General features: G+C 42.3%; 2 protein-coding genes and 1 long non-coding RNA gene across 4 annotated transcripts in view; 2 read left to right on the forward strand and 1 right to left on the reverse strand.

The window, feature by feature from the left end:
* The first annotated feature begins 952 nt into the window (after window positions 1–952).
* Window positions 953–3966, forward strand: LOC118390577 (uncharacterized). The gene is made up of 3 exons (XR_004826969.2): window positions 953–1159; window positions 3304–3402; window positions 3576–3966. It is a non-coding gene; the product is annotated as an uncharacterized LOC118390577 (long non-coding RNA).
* A 139-nt stretch (window positions 3967–4105) lies between these two features.
* LOC118390568 (deoxyhypusine hydroxylase) lies at window positions 4106–11547 on the reverse strand. Its single transcript, XM_035781263.2, has 5 exons — window positions 10892–11547; window positions 10247–10552; window positions 10051–10127; window positions 5244–5496; window positions 4106–4835 (listed from the first exon to the last, which is right to left on the reverse strand). Exons 2-5 carry the CDS (start codon window positions 10518–10520, stop codon window positions 4519–4521), a joined length of 921 nt encoding a protein of 306 aa, XP_035637156.1. The 5' UTR covers window positions 10521–10552; window positions 10892–11547; the 3' UTR covers window positions 4106–4518.
* Window positions 11548–11689: 142 nt separating this feature from the next.
* osbpl1a (oxysterol binding protein-like 1A) overlaps window positions 11690–18335 on the forward strand; it is a 28903-nt gene continuing 22257 nt past the window's right edge. For both annotated transcript variants that reach the window (XM_035781242.2, XM_035781250.2), the window contains exon 1: window positions 11690–12321. The gene's annotated coding sequence lies outside the window, so the exon portion shown is untranslated. The remainder of the gene's footprint in view (window positions 12322–18335) is intronic.

Below are 18335 nucleotides of genomic sequence, written 5' to 3' on the forward strand. Positions count from 1 at the left end.
ATATTCACATTCAGACAGACACAGGTTTAGTCCTTCCTTTATTGGAACGAGGGTCATCCTCTTTGGCCACCTCAAGAAAACAGATGTATTTACGTCTACAGCGTTACAGCAGCTCATATACATTGATGAGAACAAGTATTAAATACACTGCTGATGTTGTAGGTTTTCCTACTTACAAAGCATGTAGAGGTCTGTAATTATTATCATACGTACACTTCAACTGCGAGAGACGGAATCTAAAACAAAAATCCAGAAAATCACATTGTAAGTATCACCACTGTAGCTTCTACACTCGCAAAAGGGGTGTGTTCAGGTTCTGCTCAATCCCATGTTGTTATGTGAGCTGAAAATGTATAGTAAAGATTCAACTTCTGGGATCCAAAAGGAAATGGAAAATCTCAGAACACTGACACAAATGAATGTTTCTGCACAGTTGGATTGTTCAAACTGTCTACACTTGTTTTCCTATACAGTACAGACATTATACAGAATAATGTTTTGTACATACAGTTTCTTAGTTTATGCATCTGATGCTTAAATTACATTGTTAAAAAAATGGATTGGGTTGCAGTTTCATTTAATTTGTATAAAAACAGGATTAGATGATTGGTAGTAACAGAGACGGGATGTATCTGATTGGGAGCCAACCTGGCAGAAACTGAGGACAGAGGAGAGAGCAGAATAGAGTGGACAGTGAATTGTTATCAGGGGACCTTAGGCAGAATGTTCTTCTGACCCAAACTGACTGAAAAAGTTGTGGGTCTGTTTTCTTCAGAAGAAGGTTGTCTTTGCTTGTATATGCTAGGAGATTTGATCATTGTAAGGATCCCCTTCCCCACGTCTACTACTCTGATGGTCATCCACCTTTTCACCTCGACGGCAGTCTACCTCCTTCTCCACTCCCTTGCAGTCACACACACCTTCCTCAGACCCAGTCTGCGTGCACATAATGACAGTTTTAGTGTTTGGCACGTACACATTTCTCATATAGAAATATAAGAACAAACTCAGTCACTACTACACCTTCACATGTGTGTTTTTGATTGAAAAGTAGCCTTAACGAGCCCTTTTAATCCACAGATCCAGCTGACATGCCTGTTCCATGGCTTCAGATTGAACCTACAGAGTGTGAAGGTGAACTGAAAGCTGAGGATCAATGGTGAGTCACAGTGAAAGGACTCTGGATGGATTAATCAGATTACAAAGATGTCTGCCTGCCTCCCTGCCTGTCTGTTTCTCTCTCGTGTGATCATCCCACTTTACCTGCCAAGTCATGGTACAAGTCATTGATCATGTCGCTTTGGATAAAAGCGTCTGCTAAATGGCATTTATTATTATTATTATTATGTGTCCTAGGATAGCATAGCAGGACACTACTACCACTATGACATAGAGCACATGAGAGGGCATGTGAAAGGCATCCCGGGAAGAGGCGAAGTAGGCAAACAAAGTCGAGATTGTCTTTCTCCACGGCCTGTAGGAGCTGCCTGGGGTTATAGGTCCTGGGGCGGATCCACACCTGGTAGTAGGCTGGGTCTGGGCCCCAGGACGCTCCGTGGTACAAAGTATTCTGGTCTGTGAGGAATCCATCCGCAAATTGAATTAGTTGAAAGGGGACGTTGATTAGGGGTATATGAGAATGAATTTACCATGTTGGTGAAAAACACCATCATGGAACAATATCTCGTGGAAAGATTATTTTACAAAGAAAAGAAGAATGAACTGAATGGAGACTTGGTCTGTGCGGCCCATGTCCATTATATTCTTCATACTGAGAGAATAAGGGAGGTAGCAGTATCTTTTTTTCAAGGCAGAAACACTCAACATTACAGATCAAATAAGGGGAACATACAGTACATATGTTGTGACAAAGGATATCTTCATTCCCATAATGAACTTCCCTGAAGTCAACTGACAAAGACGTCTGATTTTCAGAGAATATGTTGCTATTTGTAATGTTGAGCAGTTGGTAGGAAAATATTTGTTCTGACTTCAGTTATGGACAAAGAGGCTTAAAGTGCTTTTATTCAGCTCCCCTCTACTCACCGGCTCATCCCACCATTCAAATGAGGAATGCACCATTCAGTGCATTCCTCATTTGCCCAGAAATATCATCCTGTGACACTGCCCTGTCTTTCCGGAGAGCAACTTCCCTCCAAATCATGTCCCTTAATGGGGTGGGGGAGATGGAATTAAATAACAGACACAGGAACCAGTGGAGGTTCTAGACCATTTCAACTGGGGGGGCCAAGCTGGGGCCAGTTGTCCACCTGACCTTTGAGTGAAACTGGACTGAAGGGTCAAGAGTCACTCCTCTGTGTCTAACTCTAAATAAGTCTGTGTCCCTCATAACCTTCGACACCTAGACCTAATTAATCCTCAAGGGTGTTTCCTGTCAGTCTAGAATGATGGCTGTGAATGAGTATGACCATGAGTAGTCAATGGCAGCCTTTCTCTTGACAAATTTCATATAAACCTGGTTTCCACCAAATCATGTTTGATGGAAAGTATTTTAGATGTGTCAAAATAGATATGTATCAATTTAGTAGGACATTCTCCATAAATAGGCCAATGACTGATAATCATATAATTGGCAGAGTAGAAGGATACAATTGGAAATAATTGAAAACATATTGGATGATGTGTAATGAGCACAGACAGTTACTTTCCACATTATTCTGCATCATACATAGCCTATTGATTATATGTTGAGTGAACAAATGACACATTTTGACACTGTAGAACAAGGAAAACAGAGATGCAAAATAGCTTGCTGGGTTGAGCTGCAGACAAAGATTCCTTTGGCTGTTTCGCTGCAGTCCATACATTTCCCTGTATTGTTTCCCTGACCTAAGGCTGTATTTGGTGAATTTTCCTCTCCTTATGTGAGCAGTAGTAACTAATCATCTGTTATCCATAAGATGACACACCAAGTGAAAAAAAGAAATGTCTGCTTCTTTTACTCTGCATTGTATGATTAAATCTCTACCCAATCCAGAGATAAGCTTCAACACCAAAATTCCTGAGGCAAAACAAGGTCACAGCCTTAACCGTGAGACAGAAAAACCCTCATATAATGTTAAAAATACAGTTAATTATATCCAGAAATATATTTGTTTGTCAGTTTCAAAGAAATGTATTACCTATGTGTAAAACTGTGCTCCAATGGCAGGAGCTGTGGAGGACTGAGCATTTCCCCCAGACAAAACAGGAAACACAGAAGCTATCTACTCTGAGCAGTACAACTCTGTAAGGTCAGTTATTTAGACAGGGTTATCCTCTTCCTCTTTCTTTCTATGGAAGGCCTCTGTGAGGACAAAGGACCAGTAGATGACGGTGATGGAGGTGTTGACAACAACGATGCCGATCATGATGGGGTGCATCATGGTGCCTGAGGTGTTGGTAGGTTGAGGGAAGGCCGGGCACTGTTTCCACAGCTGTGTTTAGCTACATTTAGTGCACAGGAATGAGTCATTCATCCCCATTTTACTATAGCTGTGGCCCTCCCTCTCAGCATGCTGGTAATTCTCTATCCCTCCAGAGCTGACAGCTGCCTTTCTTTCCACTCTCTGCAGAGCTCACAACTGAAGATGCACACATACTGTACATCACACGAACAATGTCTTTCCCCTGATCCGGGTTATGAAAAGAGTATGTTTGTACTGTTAAGTGGCTAAATTCCCAATCTAACCCTGAAACCGTCACAGTCACCTAATAATCCCCAGTTTATGATTGGCTCATTCATCCCGCTCTCCCCTGTAACCATTTCCCAGGGCGTTGCTGTAAATTAGAACGTGTTCTCAATCAAATTACCTAGTAAAATAATGGAAAAAATAAAGTGTAAATGCTACATTTTCATTCCATTTGTAATCTTTGTCAAAGCACAGAGGATATCAATGTGTTTCAGTGTGAATGAGAAAGCTGAAGGGAAATAACTTGTAGAGTATTTCCAAATTCATATGACCCTATTATTAATGTCTCTGATGGCAGAGTATGAGTGGCTGTGTGGATTAGCCATCATGATGCAATACCTCTGACTGGGCTAGAACACAGGCAAGCTACTGCCATGAAAGTGCTAACCGACACCATTGTTGTATTGTCTCAATGTTATTACCTAAGCCTTTATTTTCATTTGAGATTAAAAATAAATGCAAATGACAGAGCAGTGGATTAACAATCTTGATTGACAAATCAGGTTTGGATTTCAGATGCTTATCAGATCATTCTGAATGGTTCACTGAGCTTAGGGGGAAAAGCATTACATTATCTTGACAATTTATTCATGTAGCTTCCATGAAAACAATGAATAAACAAACTAAAACATGGCTGAATGCCCTGTAATATCATTATTACACTGCCTTGTCTCAGAGGCCAACAATCACTGGCAAGAGTCAAGATCGTTTCAATGAATGAAAATGGGTCTAAGTGATTATGAGTTATGACATCTGCGGAAAGCTCTTACAGTGCTGTATAGCAGTTCTCCTATAGCTTCCAATGTCCATGCTTGCCGTTTGGCCCTCACTGTTCCCCCTGCAGTCGTAGTAGTCCGTCAGCGTACTGAAACTGTGTGCCGTTCTCATACTCCAGCATGTCCAGGGCTACCTCACAGCTCTCCTTCACCACGCGCTCTGTGTCTTTCCTGTAGCGCTCCAGGATCTTCATACACTCCTCCTTGCCAATGGATCCCAGGGCCTCTGCACACTCATGCCTCACCATGGCATTCTCCCCGTCCAGCTCCATAGCTGCCTGCAGCTGGGGGATGCTGGCTGGGTGCTGGATCTGACCCAGGACGTAGCCAATCTCATGGCGGAACAAGGCACTGCTACACTGAAGACCTGTGAAGTATAAAAGGGTCGAGTGAGTGTTGGTGGTTTCAGAGACGCTGATAGGAGGGTTACGTAATGATTCAGAGACGTTGATATTGGAGGGTTACGTAATGATTCAGACGCTGATAGGAGGGTTACGTAATGATTCAGACGCTGATAGGAGGGTTACGTAATGATTCAGACGCCGACATTGGAGGGTTACGTAATGATTCAGAGACGCTGATAGGAGGGTTACGTAATGATTCAGAGACGCTGATAGGAGGGTTACGTAATGATTCAGGACAAGAAAATGTGCTTATGTGAATACGAATGTGGCTGCACATTTTGCATAAAATCCATGCAATGCTACAAATTCATTCCTTTATTGACAATTGCCATAGACAACATAGTCTAAGGAGGACTGCCAGTCTCTCTCACCATCTCCTAGAGCCAGGACAGCCTCCTCGGTGCCCAGGTTGCGGAGGGCGAACATGGCCCTGTAGCGCTCAAACAGCGGCAGGCTCTCATCCAGGAGTTGTGTCCTCAGCTCAGGGACAGTCTTCCTCTGGGCTGGGGGAGCAGGGTCCACAGAACAGTAAGGGTTTCCGTCGGTGCCCTCCTCTCCGTTCTGGTCCCCACCAGATGTCAGCCACTCCAGCCGCCTGACAGCCAACTGGCACGTCTCTGCCACCTGGAGGAGAACGAGAGTACTGTCATGACCATCACACAGGCACCGTAGGGACCGATTGACACCTTTCCTACGCACTTCAGTATTTAATATTCAAGACTTAGCTTATTCAGTTGCGTAACGCGCTCTGCAGGTGTGGCTACCTTGCACGCTCTGAATACATTTCTTTCAACTGCTGAAAACCCTCCCACTTGCGAACCAACAGATTTTATTTGAGTTTATTCAATAGGGTTTATTACATTCATCTTAAGACATCCCTTTTAGTTTTCATTTTGTCAGACTCACTAGAATATAATTGAGTACAGGTTCAGAATATTAGGTTTCAAATAGAAAGTGTAACATGTAAAGTGTTGGTCCCATGAGCTGAAATAAAAAAACAATCACAGAAACATTCCATTTGTACATAAAGCTTATTTCGCTCATTTTGTGCACAAATTTGTTAACATCCCTGTTAGTGAGAATTTCTCCTTTGCCAAGACTATCCATCCACCTGACAGGTGTGGCATATAAAGAAGATGATTAAACAGCATGACATTACACAGGTGCATCGTGCTGGGGACAATAAAAGGCCATTAAAATGTGCAGTTTTGTAACAACATCACAGATGTCTCAAGATGAGGGAGTGTGCAATTGGCATGCCGACTTCAGGAATTATCCACCAGAGCTGTGGCCAGAGAATTGAATGTTCATTTCTCTATCATAACCCGACCTCTGTCGTATTAGAGAATTTGGCAGTAAGTGCAACCGGCCTCACAACCGCAGACCATGTGTAACCACGCCAGCCCAGGATCTCTACGTCAGGCTCCTTCACCCGCGGGATCTTCTGAGACCAGCCACCTGATTAAACTGTGGGTTTGCACAACCAAAGAACTGTCAGAAACCGTTGTCTCAGGGAAGCTCATCTGCATGCTCGTCGTCCTCACCAGGGTCTTGACCTGAATGCAGTTTGGCGTCTTAACCAACTTTAGTGGGCAAATGCTCCCCTTCAGGGCATAATATAAACATCCCCCACCAGCCAAATGTGGGTAGATTTCAGTATAGACAGGTAAAGTCTTTCTCCAGCCACGTTGGCGGGTGGTCAATTTGCAGGGCTCTACAGTGCAAGCATTACATTTGTGAATTAAGTCAAGTCATGTATAAGCACACATGCAAGTTAAAGAATGCTGCAGTAGCCATTTAAAGTATTCCTGCTGTTTTGTTTCATAGTATTTATTTGTCCAATTAGCAGCTAAGCCTATAAATCACCTCGCGCAGGGGCACTGAGTGAAGTGATGAGATACATATTTTGCATAAAAGTAGGTCTAATTCACTTGAAATTTGACAAAGTTAGAACTCATTTCTTGGCTATTAACATTGTTGTTCACAAGCTAAGTTGTTTTTCAACATTGGTTTGAGTTTGCTGCTTCTACTGACAGCGAAGAGACACCCTAGTCAGATCCCAAATCTCTCTCACACGTGACAGGACTGGAGTGGCACCATTAGCACAATAACATAACTGCCCTTAAAGGGGCAGCCAAAGACTGATATTTTCATTAAAAGACTGAGGTCACAAAAAAATGACATGAAATTGAGCAATACCACATTTCTTACTAATACATTTCTTGTTTTAGAAACAAAGCGTGGTAATCAGTATTTTTTTAAATATAATTATGGCAAACATATTTTGGCTGGTAAAATAAAATCATAGTGCCTGGTAGATTTTTTTCATCTACTGTACATGCCACAGGGGCTGGTGGACCAAAAAGTTAATTTTAGGCCCTGCTCACCTTCGATGGCCACTGGCACATTGGAAAAGTGTGCTCTTCACAAATGAATCTCGGTTTCAACTGTACCGGGCAGATAGCAGACACGGTGCATGGCATCTTGTGGTTTGCTGATGTCAACGTTGTGAACAGAGTGCCCCATGGTGGCTGTGGGGTTATGGAATAGACTGGCATAAGCTATGGACCATGAACACAATTGCATTTTATCGATGGCAATTTGAATGCACAGAGATAGTGACAAGATCCCAAAGGCCCCTTGTCGTGCCGTTCATTCCCCGCCATCATCTCATGCTTCATGATAATGGACTGCCCCATAATTCCTGGAAGCTGAAAATGCCCCAGTTCTTCCATGGCTTGCATACTCAGACATGTTACTGATTGAGCATGTTCCCACCAATATCCAACAACTTTGCACAGCCATTGAAGTGGGTCAACATTACATAGAACACAATTAACAGCCTGATCAACTCTATGTGAATATGTCGCGCTGCTTGAGGCAAATGGTGGTCACACCAGATACTGACTGGTTTTCTGATCCACGCCCCAATTATTATTATTTATTTTTTTAAGGTGTCCATGACCAACAGATGCATATCTGTATTTCCAGTCGTGAAATCCATAGATTAGGGCCCAATGAAATTATTTCAATTGACTGATTTCCTTATATGAACAGTAACTCTGTAAAATCTTTGAAATTGTTGCATGTTGCATTTTATTTTTGTTCAGTGTGACTATGCATATTTGTCTCCGGAAGATTAGTGTACATAGAATTACAATAGGGAGAATAGTGTACAATAGTAGGCTATACCCTCATCTATTGCATGCTCTAATAGGGTTCAAACTGTTACGGCGTGGTCTCCATAACGATTTAATTAGCCTATTGTCAATAACGATCCTCAACTGCACGGTCGTAACAGCATTTACAGAGGCTCAAATGAAGGTAAATGAAAACAAATGGAATGATAATGTAGGCTATACAAACAGAAGGGAACTAACAGTAAATTGGCAGTTGAATATGTGTGGTTAATAGGCCTACCGACGATGATACTGATAGTAGGTAATATTTAACATGATAGAGATAGGAAACGTCAGGGCAGCCTATAATTAAGACATTCGAGAATTCCCATCCTTGCGAGTTGAAAAGCCGTACAATTTAAATGCTGCATAATGGCACAGTATTTTATAAACCTTGTAGGAAAGTTAATATGTTGACATGCTTCAGTTTGCTACCATATGACTGGTTTCATTTGTCTCCGTGATTAAGGTCAAATAGCTGTACAGTGAATTCGGAAAGTATTCAGATCAGACCCCTTGACTATTTTCACATTTTGTTACATTACAGCCTTATTCTAAAATTGATTAAAATTGTCCACCCCCCAATATACACACAATATCCCATAAAGACAAAGCAAAAACAGTTCCCCCCCCCCCTAAATGTATAAAAACATTACATTTACATAAGTATTCAGACCCTTTACTCAGTACTTTGTTGAAGCACCTTTGGCAGTGATTACAGCCTAGAGTCTTCTTCATTCTTCTCTGCAGATCCTCTCAAGCTCTGTCAAGGTTGGATGCGGAACGTCGCTGCACAGCTATTATCAGGTCTCTCCAGAGATGTTAGAAGGGTTCAAGTCCGGGCTCTGGTTGGGCTCCAGTCAGAGTTCCTGAGCGCTCTGGAACAGGTGTTCATCAAGGACCTCTTTACTTTGCTCCGTTCATCTTTCCCTCAATCCTAACTAGTCTCCCAGTCCCTGCTGCTGAAAAACAACCCCACAGCATGATGCTGCCACCACCATGCTTCACCGTAGGGCTGCTGGTGCCAGGTTTCCTCCAGACCATGTCAGAATCACCTCCCGACCAGCTCTAGGAAGAGTCTTGGTGGTTCCAAACTTCTTCCATTTAAGAATGATGGAGGCCACTGTTCTTGGACCTTCAATGTGGCAGAAACCTTTTGGTACCCTTCTCCAAATCTGTGCCCTGGCACAATCCTGTCTGAGCTCCACGGACAATTCCTTCGACCTCATGGCTTAGTTTTTACTCAAACATGGACTTTCAACTGTGGGACCTTATATAGACGGGTGTGCCTTTGCAAATCATGTCCAATCAATTGAATTTACCACAGGTGGACTCAAATCAAATTGTAGAAACATCAAGGATTATCAATGGAAACAGGATGCAACGGGAGTTCAATTTAGAGTCTCATAGCAAATGTTCTGAATACGTATTTATTTACTTGTAATAAATTTGCTAACATTTCTAAACCTGTTTTTAATTTTGTCATTATGGGGGTGTGTGTAGAGTTGCCAGGATTTAAAAAAATCCATTTTAGAATACGGCTGTAAAATAAGACAATGTGGAAAAAGTAAATGCACTGTAAAACAAGCATGATATTTACAATTCCCTTATCCAAACAGATTACTAATTTACCTAGCTATAATCAAGTTGTAAATTACAGTGCATGGAGAACGGTGTTATTTCTATTGGAAAAAAAATAAGTAGATGCTTTTACCACTTGGAACCAGTAGGTCGCTAGACTATTCATGGTTTCCTTGGGCATAAAGGTGGTGGAATTAAGTTACGGTCAGAATATGGCATATCTCCACACCAAATGAATAGCTGGTGAATAGCATAATATTCTCAGGCATAAATTCAAGGTCAGAATACACAGAGAGAGAAGTGCATAAAGGGAATTCCCCCTCAATGAATATTACTATATGTAAATGCTGTGTGTTTTGTTTGATTTCCACAATCTCTTTGCTACTAATTTATATCCAATATGCCTCATTTTACATACCTCGATGACTGGGTCCTCAGAGTACTCTTTCAGTATGTCAAGGACCTTGAGGTTCCCAATAGCTCCTAATGCTTCCCCTAAATAAATAAAAATTAAAAAGTGAACCTTTTAGATAAGCACTATAACATTCTGTGAACATGTTTATCAATACAGTATGTATATGAATGAGAGTGGACTCATGATCTGGCATACTGACCTGCTTCATGCCTGACCATAGGCTCCTGTGTTGTGTCTTTCAGAACAGTCTCTAGCGTGGGGATGGCTCTCTCATCCTGCATTTGACCCAGGCAATATGCCAACTCATGTTTCAACAGAGCAGAGTCATCCACAAAAGTCTGACTGATCCATTCTATTGCCTCTGGTCCACCCAGGTTACGCAGAGTGAAGAGTGCTCTGAACCGTGTTGTCAGGTCCTGCTTTGGGTTGACCAGAATTAGTCCCACTGCTGCCACCTCCTGCTCACTTGCCATTCTGAGAGTAATAATGGCTGTAAATACTGTATCTGAAAAAGGGGGAAATATCAGAAACGGTGAGGATGTTAAATGAATTAACTGAATATGTAGTTAGCTATTGCACATACGAAATTCAATCAACAAACAATTTTTCCCTAGTATAAAACTAGACAGCTGCATTGCTGGTTCACATCAGTTATGCTTTTCAGGCTAGCAGCCTAGCTAGCTTTAGTTACAGAACCAGCAAGCTAACGTTAGCTAGCAAAGATGTTTGATAACATGGCTAGCTATAGCTAAGTTTGCTAATGAATATCATGCCATATACAAGCCGAATCTCGCTTAGTAAAATACTTCACCGAAACAGCTCAAAGATAATTAATCATACTCACTTTACTGAATTGTCTGTAACAGTTCACTACAAACAGCACTTCATATTTCCCACATGGACAAACAAGAACGTTCCACAGGCACAAAGCAGAGAGGATGAGTCGACCCGAGAGGGTTTACTCTGCCCAAATTCGGTCCACGAAAAGAAGACCACAAAGTGAGGAGTTTTTGTAAGGTCAATGAGTGTCGAATTTGGTCAACAAAATATATAATTGCTCATTTGCTACGTGAGGTTTATTTGATCGAATATAAGTTTCGTAATGGATAGTTGTTACTGATGCACTGAGTGACGGACGCACGTGGTATGTTGGCAACTTTGGGCGAAAGAAAACTAATTTACTGTGGAGATGTGCCTGTTTTTCATTTTTGCATATTTCCTTTAGGGAAGTGCACGTGTGAAAAAACTCAATTCGCCTTTGGCTCCTAAACAACGCGACAAAAAAACTTGCCAAATCTTAGTCTACAAAACTCAGTCCACTCTGTTCATAACATATTTTAGTTTTGGGAACATAAAACTGTACTGAGATCAAATGTTTCATCAATAAGAAAAGTTGCATCTCGTTCAATCTTCTCCCACTGCCGGCCACTGGAATTCCTCCCACTACAATTTTTAGTAGTGAGTAGAAAGGCGAAGTGAATGCTTCACATTTATACATCCGGTGAAATATCTGTCTCTTTGTTCAATCTGTGGTTAGAGCGGTCACTCGACTATCGTGTAATAATAATAGATCATCTTTGCACACAGTCTCTGCGCGTGACCAAGAAACACAACAACCTTGCGCTTCCGGGGCACAGTTTAGTTTACCATATGAAATGGAAGGACTCAAATGATTATAGTAAAATGCCATAATCACTCACGTCGATAATTAATTAATAGCTTGTATTGGAAAATATTGAAGCGTTGGAAAGTAAATTAATTCATTATATGGTAAGTATATCCCAGAAGAATAACACATGCATTGTACTAGGCTATATAATTTGAGTAGAAATAGGTCTATGATTTACATAGGGTACAGAAGTATTAATATCAAATTAATGTAATCAGAGGAGCATTTTGGATAATGCAACACTTGCCCGGGACAAGTGCGCGTGCACATCGTGAATACCTGAGATCAGCTGATCACTGTAAACATAGATGTGTGACACGCTCGCAGTTGGCACTTATCAATTGTCGTTGTAATTAAAGGCTGAAATGCAGGATGCTTGATACAGTTCCCAACTATGTGGCCTGCTGATCTGACTTGTGATGTAGTTAGTTTATGCGTATTGCGAAACACTTTCACCCGAGAGCGCACAAAACAGGAAGAGTTCCAACCGAGGGATTAGAAAATCACATGCTAATGGTAACCTAGCCTACTTCTGAAGAAGTTGAGCAGCAAAGACTGCGAAAACAATCCCCCGGCTGAAGGACACCCGCAGAACGATTTTTACGGTTAGTTCATATTTTGTTTTTCTTTTAATTGTTTGTCTTTCATTACATGTCTTCATGTTTGTGGCCAGTGTTGGTGTTAATAGTCCTAAAGTAGCCAATAATGTTCTACAATTATCTGGGTCGTATTTAGTAGGCAAAACGTGTCACTTCGTTCATAAACGTTGTCTCCGTACTGAACACGACCCCTTGACCTTTCAAGCTCATTCACGATTTATGTCAATTAGGGAATTAATCCTATCATCAGTAATGTTTGTTCACAAATATATCTCTGTCTTTTAAGGTTGCCCAATGTATGACGTGATGAAAAAAATGTGGTCTTCATGTGGGGAGTTTATTTCCCCCAATATCTTGTCCTCTTGCAAACCTCATGATGTTGTAGCCTTAACATTTCAAACACGTCCCATTGGCTACTCCAATCAAATTGACCCATCTAGGCGTTTTGTCTATCAAACACCTGTGATAATTTCAGGACATTTCAAATCAGCTACTTAGTCACATACTTAGTTTTGCTAAGTAATGGCTTCTCATCAAGGATGTCACAAGATAGGCCAATGTCTTTTTCATTTCTAGAATGTTACATTTACCAGTGGTGAGATGGCTCAAAACCAGGGGATGACAGAAATAATCATATGTGTTTTATTTTTACATTGTTGGTTTAAAAAATAAATAAACTAAGCCTTAGAAGCATGATTGCTGTATAGTAGGTTCTGAAATTGACACCCTTTATGAAGGTGAGTGAAAATGACTCAAATAAATCATTAAAATACTGAATTATATTGTATGCAAAATTATTTTATTCTAATTAATACACTTGCTCATAGACATTTTTTTTAACACTTTAAAAAAAATCTAAAACTTCTACTTCCGGCGCCGACTGAGATGGCCGCTTCGCGTTCCTAGGAAACTATGCAGTTTTTTGTTTTTTTACGTGTTATTTCTTACATTAGTACCACAGGTCATCTTAGGTTTCATTACATACAGTCGAGAAGAACTACTGAATATAAGATCAGCGTCAACTCACCATCAGTACGACCAAGAATATGTTTTCCGCGACGCGGATCCTGTGTTCTGCCTTACAAACAGGACAACGGAATGGACGCTTGCAGCGACCCAAGGAAACGACTACGAAAAAGAGGGAAACGCGGCGGTGTTCTGGTCAGACTCCGAAAAAGGGCACATCGCGCACCACTTCCCAGTATTCTTCTTGCCAATGTCCAGTCTCTCGACAACAAGGTTGATGAAATCCGAGCAAGGGTGGCATTCAGAGGGACATCAGAGACTGTAACGTTCTTTGCTTTACGGAAACATGGCTTACTGGGAAGATGTTATCCAGGGCGGTGCAGCCAACGGGTTTCTCCACGCACGCGCGGACAGAAACAAACATCTCTCTGGTAAGAAGAGTGGCGGGGGCGTATGCCTCATGACTAACGGGACATGGTGTGATGAAGGAAACATACAGGAACTCAAATCCTTCTGTTCACCTGATTTAGAATTCCTCACAATCAAATGTAGACCGCATTATCTTCCAAGAGAATTCTCTTCGATTATAATCACAGCCGTATATATCCCCCAAGCAGACACATCGATGGCTCTGAACGAACTTTATTTAACTCTTTGCAAACTGGAAAACATTTATCCGGGAGGCTGCATTCATTGTAGCTGGGGATTTTAACAAAGCCAATCTGAAAACAAGACTCCCTAAATTTTATCAGCATATCGATTGCGCAACCAGGGGTGGTAAAACCTTGGATCATTGTTACTCTAACTTCCGCGACGCATATAAGGCCCTGCCCCGCCCCCTTTCGGAAAAGCTGACCACGACTCCATTTTGCTGATCCCTGCCTACAGGCAGAAATTAAAACAAGAGGCTCCCACGCTGAGGTCTGTCCAACGCTGGTCAGACCAAGCTGACTCTACACTCCAAGACTGCTTCCATCACGTGGACTGGGACATGTTTCGTATTGCGTCAGATGGGAATATTGACGAATACGCTGATTCGGTGTGCGAGTTCATTAGAACGTGCGTCGAAGATGTCGTTCCCATAGCAACGATAAAAACATTCCCTAACCAGAAACCGTGGATTGATGGCAGCATTCGCGTGAAACTGAAAGCGCGAACCACTGCTTTTAATCAGGGCAAGGTGTCTGGCAACATGACTGAATACAAACAGTGCAGCTATTCCTCCGCAAGGCTATTAAACAAGCTAAGCGTCAATACAGAGACAAAGTGGAATCTCAATTCAACGGCTCAGACACAAGAGGCATGTGGCAGGGTCTACAGTCAATCACGGACTACAAGATGAAATCCAGCCCAGTCACGGACCAGGATGTCTTGCTCCCAGGCAGACTAAATAACTTTTTTGCCCGCTTTGAGGACAATACAGTGCCACTGACACGGCCTGCAACGGAAACATGCGGTCTCTCCTTCACTGCAGCCAGGTGAGTAAGACATTTAAACGTGTTAACCTCGCAAATGCATCCCCAGCCGCGCCCTCAGAGCATGCGCAGACCAGCTGGCCGGTGTGTTTACGGACATATTCAATCAATCCCTATACCAGTCTGCTGTTCCCACATGCTTCAAGAGGGCCACCATTGTTCCTGTTCCCAAGAAAGCTAAGGTAACTGAGCTAAACGACTACCGCCCGTAGCACTCACTTCCGTCATCATGAAGTGCTTTGAGAGACTAGTCAAGGACCATATCACCTCCACCCTACCTGACACCCTAGACCCACTCCAATTTGCTTAACCAGGTCCACAGACGATGCAATCTCAACCACACTGCACACTGCCCTAACCCACCTGGACAAGAGGAATACCTATGTGAGAATGCTGTTCATCGACTACAGCTCGGCATTCAACACCATAGTACCCTCCAAGCTCGTCATCAAGCTCGAGACCCTGGGTCTCGACCCCGCCCTGTGCAACTGGGTACTGGACTTCCTGACGGGCCGCCCCCAGGTGGTGAGGGTAGGCAACAACATCTCCTCCCCGCTGATCCTCAACACGGGGGCCCCACAAGGGTGCGTTCTGAGCCCTCTCCTGTACTCCCTGTTCACCCACGATGGGTGGCCGCGCACGCCTCCAACTCAATCATCAAGTTTGCGGACGACACAACAGTGGTAGGCTTGATTACCAACAACGACGAGACGGCCTACAGGGAGGAGGTGAATTAGTGTGGTGTCAGGAAAATAACCTCACACTCAACGTCAACAAAACTAAGGAGATGATTGTGGACTTCAGGAAACAGCAGAGGGAACACCCCTATCCACATCGATGGAACAGTAGTGGAGAGGGTAGCTAGTTTTAAGTTCCTCGGCATACACATCACAGACAAACTGAATTGGTCCACTCACACTTCGTGAAGAAGCGCAGCAGCGCCTATTCAACCTCAGGAGGCTGAAGAAATTCGGCTTGTCACCAAAAGCACTCACAAACTTCTACAGATGCACAATCGAGAGCATCCTGGCGGGCTGTATCACCGCCACGGCAACTGCTCCGCCTCAACCGTAAGGCTCTCCAGAGGGTAGTGAGGACTGCACAACGCATCACCGGGGCAAACTACCTGCCCTCCAGGACACCTACACCACCCGTTGTTACAGGAAGGCCATAAAGATCATCAAGGACATCAACCACCCGAACCACTGCCTGTTTACCCCGCTATCATCCAGAAGGCGAGGTCAGTACAGGTGCATCAAAGCTGGGACCGAGAGACTGAAAAACAGCTTCTATCTCAAGGCCATCAGACTGTTAAACAGCCACCACTAACAGTGAGTGGCTGCAGCCAACACACTGTCATTGACACTGACCCAACTCCAGCCATTTTAATAATGGGAATTGATGGGAATTATGTAAATATATCACTAGCCACTTTAAACAATGCTACCTTATATAATGTTACTTACCCTACATTATTCATCTCATATGCATATGTATATACTGTACTCTACATCATCGACTGCATCCTTATGTAACACATGTATCACTAGCCACTTTAACTATGCCACTTTGTTTACTTTGTCTACACACTCATCTCATATGTATATACTGTACTCGATACCATCTACTGTATGCTGCTCTGTACCATCACTCATTCATATATCCTTATGTACATGTTCCTTATCCCCTTACGCTGTGTATAAGATAGTAGTTTTGGAATTGTTAGTTAGATTACTTGTTGGTTATCACTGCATTGTCGGAACTAGAAGCACAAGCATTTCGCTACACTCGCATTTAACATCTGCTAACCATGTGTATGTGACAAATAAAATTTGATTTTATTTTGATTTGATTTGATAAAAGGTATGGGTCAAAATGATTGACACCCGTTTTCAATTCCTCACCTTGCGAGGATAATGGCAATGAGCTTTTTTCTAAAATGTTTTATGAGTTTGAGAATATATTGGGAGGGATCTTAGACCATTCCTCAATACAGAATCCTTCCAGATCCTTGATATCCTTGTCTGTACTTATGGACTGCCATCTTCAGTTCAAACCACAGGTTTTCAATGCGTTTCATGTCCGGAGACTGAGATGGATCTTGCAAAATGTGGATTTTTGTGGCCAATTAACCATTTAAAAGTGGCACCATAACATCAAAGATCCATCACCATATTTTACAGTAGGTATGGGGTTCTTTTCTTCTCACGCATTCACATTTCGACGCCAAATCCACCACTGGTGTTTTTGACCAATGAGCTCTATTTCCATGTCATCCAACAAATGTAAATGCCTGCTGTTTGCTGAATGGCCTTGGCACTTGGATTGGAACCAGTGCTTTGGTCAGAAGACATGAATATAGAGCTCTTTGGCCACGTACACCAGTGGTGGGTTTGGCATCGAAATGAAAATGCATAAGCAGAAAAGATCCCCATAAGCCTAACTACTGTAAAATATGGTGCTGTATCTTTGATGTTATGGGACTATCTTGCTTACACGGGTCCAGGGGCCCTTGTTCAGGTCAACGGCATCATGAACTTTACCCAGTACCAGGACATGTTAACCCAAAACAGGTTGCCCCTGCCGGGAGGCTGAAACTTGGCCGCAAGTGGATCTTCCAGTGAGACAATAACCCCAAGCACTCATCAAAATCCACAAAGAAATTGTTAATGGCCATCTCATATTCCGGACTTGAACACCATTGAACACGTTTGCTTTGAATTGAAGAGGGCAGTCTATAAGTGCAGACAAGGGATCTCAAGACTATGGGAAGATTCTCTATGGCAGAATGGCATAAGATCCCTCCCAATCTGTTCTCCAACTCATTAAACATCTTAGAAAAAGGCTGCTATCCTTTTAAGTTGAGGTATTGAAAGTAGAGGGCAACCGATTTTAATCAGAATGGCCGATTTTTTTATTTATTTTTATTTTATTTATTTAATTAGGGGCGATTTCAAGTTATCATAACAATCGGTAATCAGCATTTTTGGACACCGATCATGGCCGATTACATTGCACTCCACGAGGAGACTGCGTGGCAGGCTAACTACCTGTTATGCGAGTGCAGCAAGGAACCAAGGTAAGGTGCTAGCTAACATTAAACATATTTATTTTTTGATTTTACCTTTTATTTAACCAGGCAAGTCAGTTAAGAACAAATTCTTATTTACAATGATGGTCTAGGAACAGTGGGTTAACTGCCTTGTTCAGGGGCAGAACAACAGATTTGTACCTTGTCAGCTCGGGGGTTTGAACTTGCAACCTTCCAGTTACTAGTCCAACGCTCTACCCTGCCACCCCAAATCTTATAAAGAACTATCAATCTTAACATAATCACTAGTTAACTACACATTGTTGATGATATTATTAGTTCATCTAGCTTGTCCTGCTTTACAGTGCCTGTTAACTTATCATTGAATCACAGCCTACTTCGCCAAACGGGTGATTTAACAAGCGCATTCACAAAAAAAGCGCTGTCGTTGCACAAATGTGTACCTAACCATAAACATCAACACCTTTCTTAAAATCAATACACAAGTGTGTATATATATTTAATATTAGTTAATATTGCCCGCTAAC

The sequence above is a fragment of the Oncorhynchus keta genome, chromosome 1 (assembly GCF_023373465.1).
Source record: "Oncorhynchus keta strain PuntledgeMale-10-30-2019 chromosome 1, Oket_V2, whole genome shotgun sequence".
Taxonomy (NCBI): Eukaryota; Metazoa; Chordata; class Actinopteri; order Salmoniformes; family Salmonidae; genus Oncorhynchus; species Oncorhynchus keta.

Coding starts and splice junctions, on each gene's coding strand:
- LOC118390568 (XM_035781263.2), bottom strand. CDS start 10,520: ATGGCAAGTGAGCAGGAGGTGGCAGCAGTGGGACTAATTCTGGTCAAC. Junction 10,128..10,246: donor TATGGTCAGGCATGAAGCAG/GTCAGTATGCCA, acceptor TTATTTATTTAG/GGGAAGCATTAGGAGCTATT. Junction 5,497..10,050: donor CTGAGGACCCAGTCATCGAG/GTATGTAAAATG, acceptor GTTCTCCTCCAG/GTGGCAGAGACGTGCCAGTT.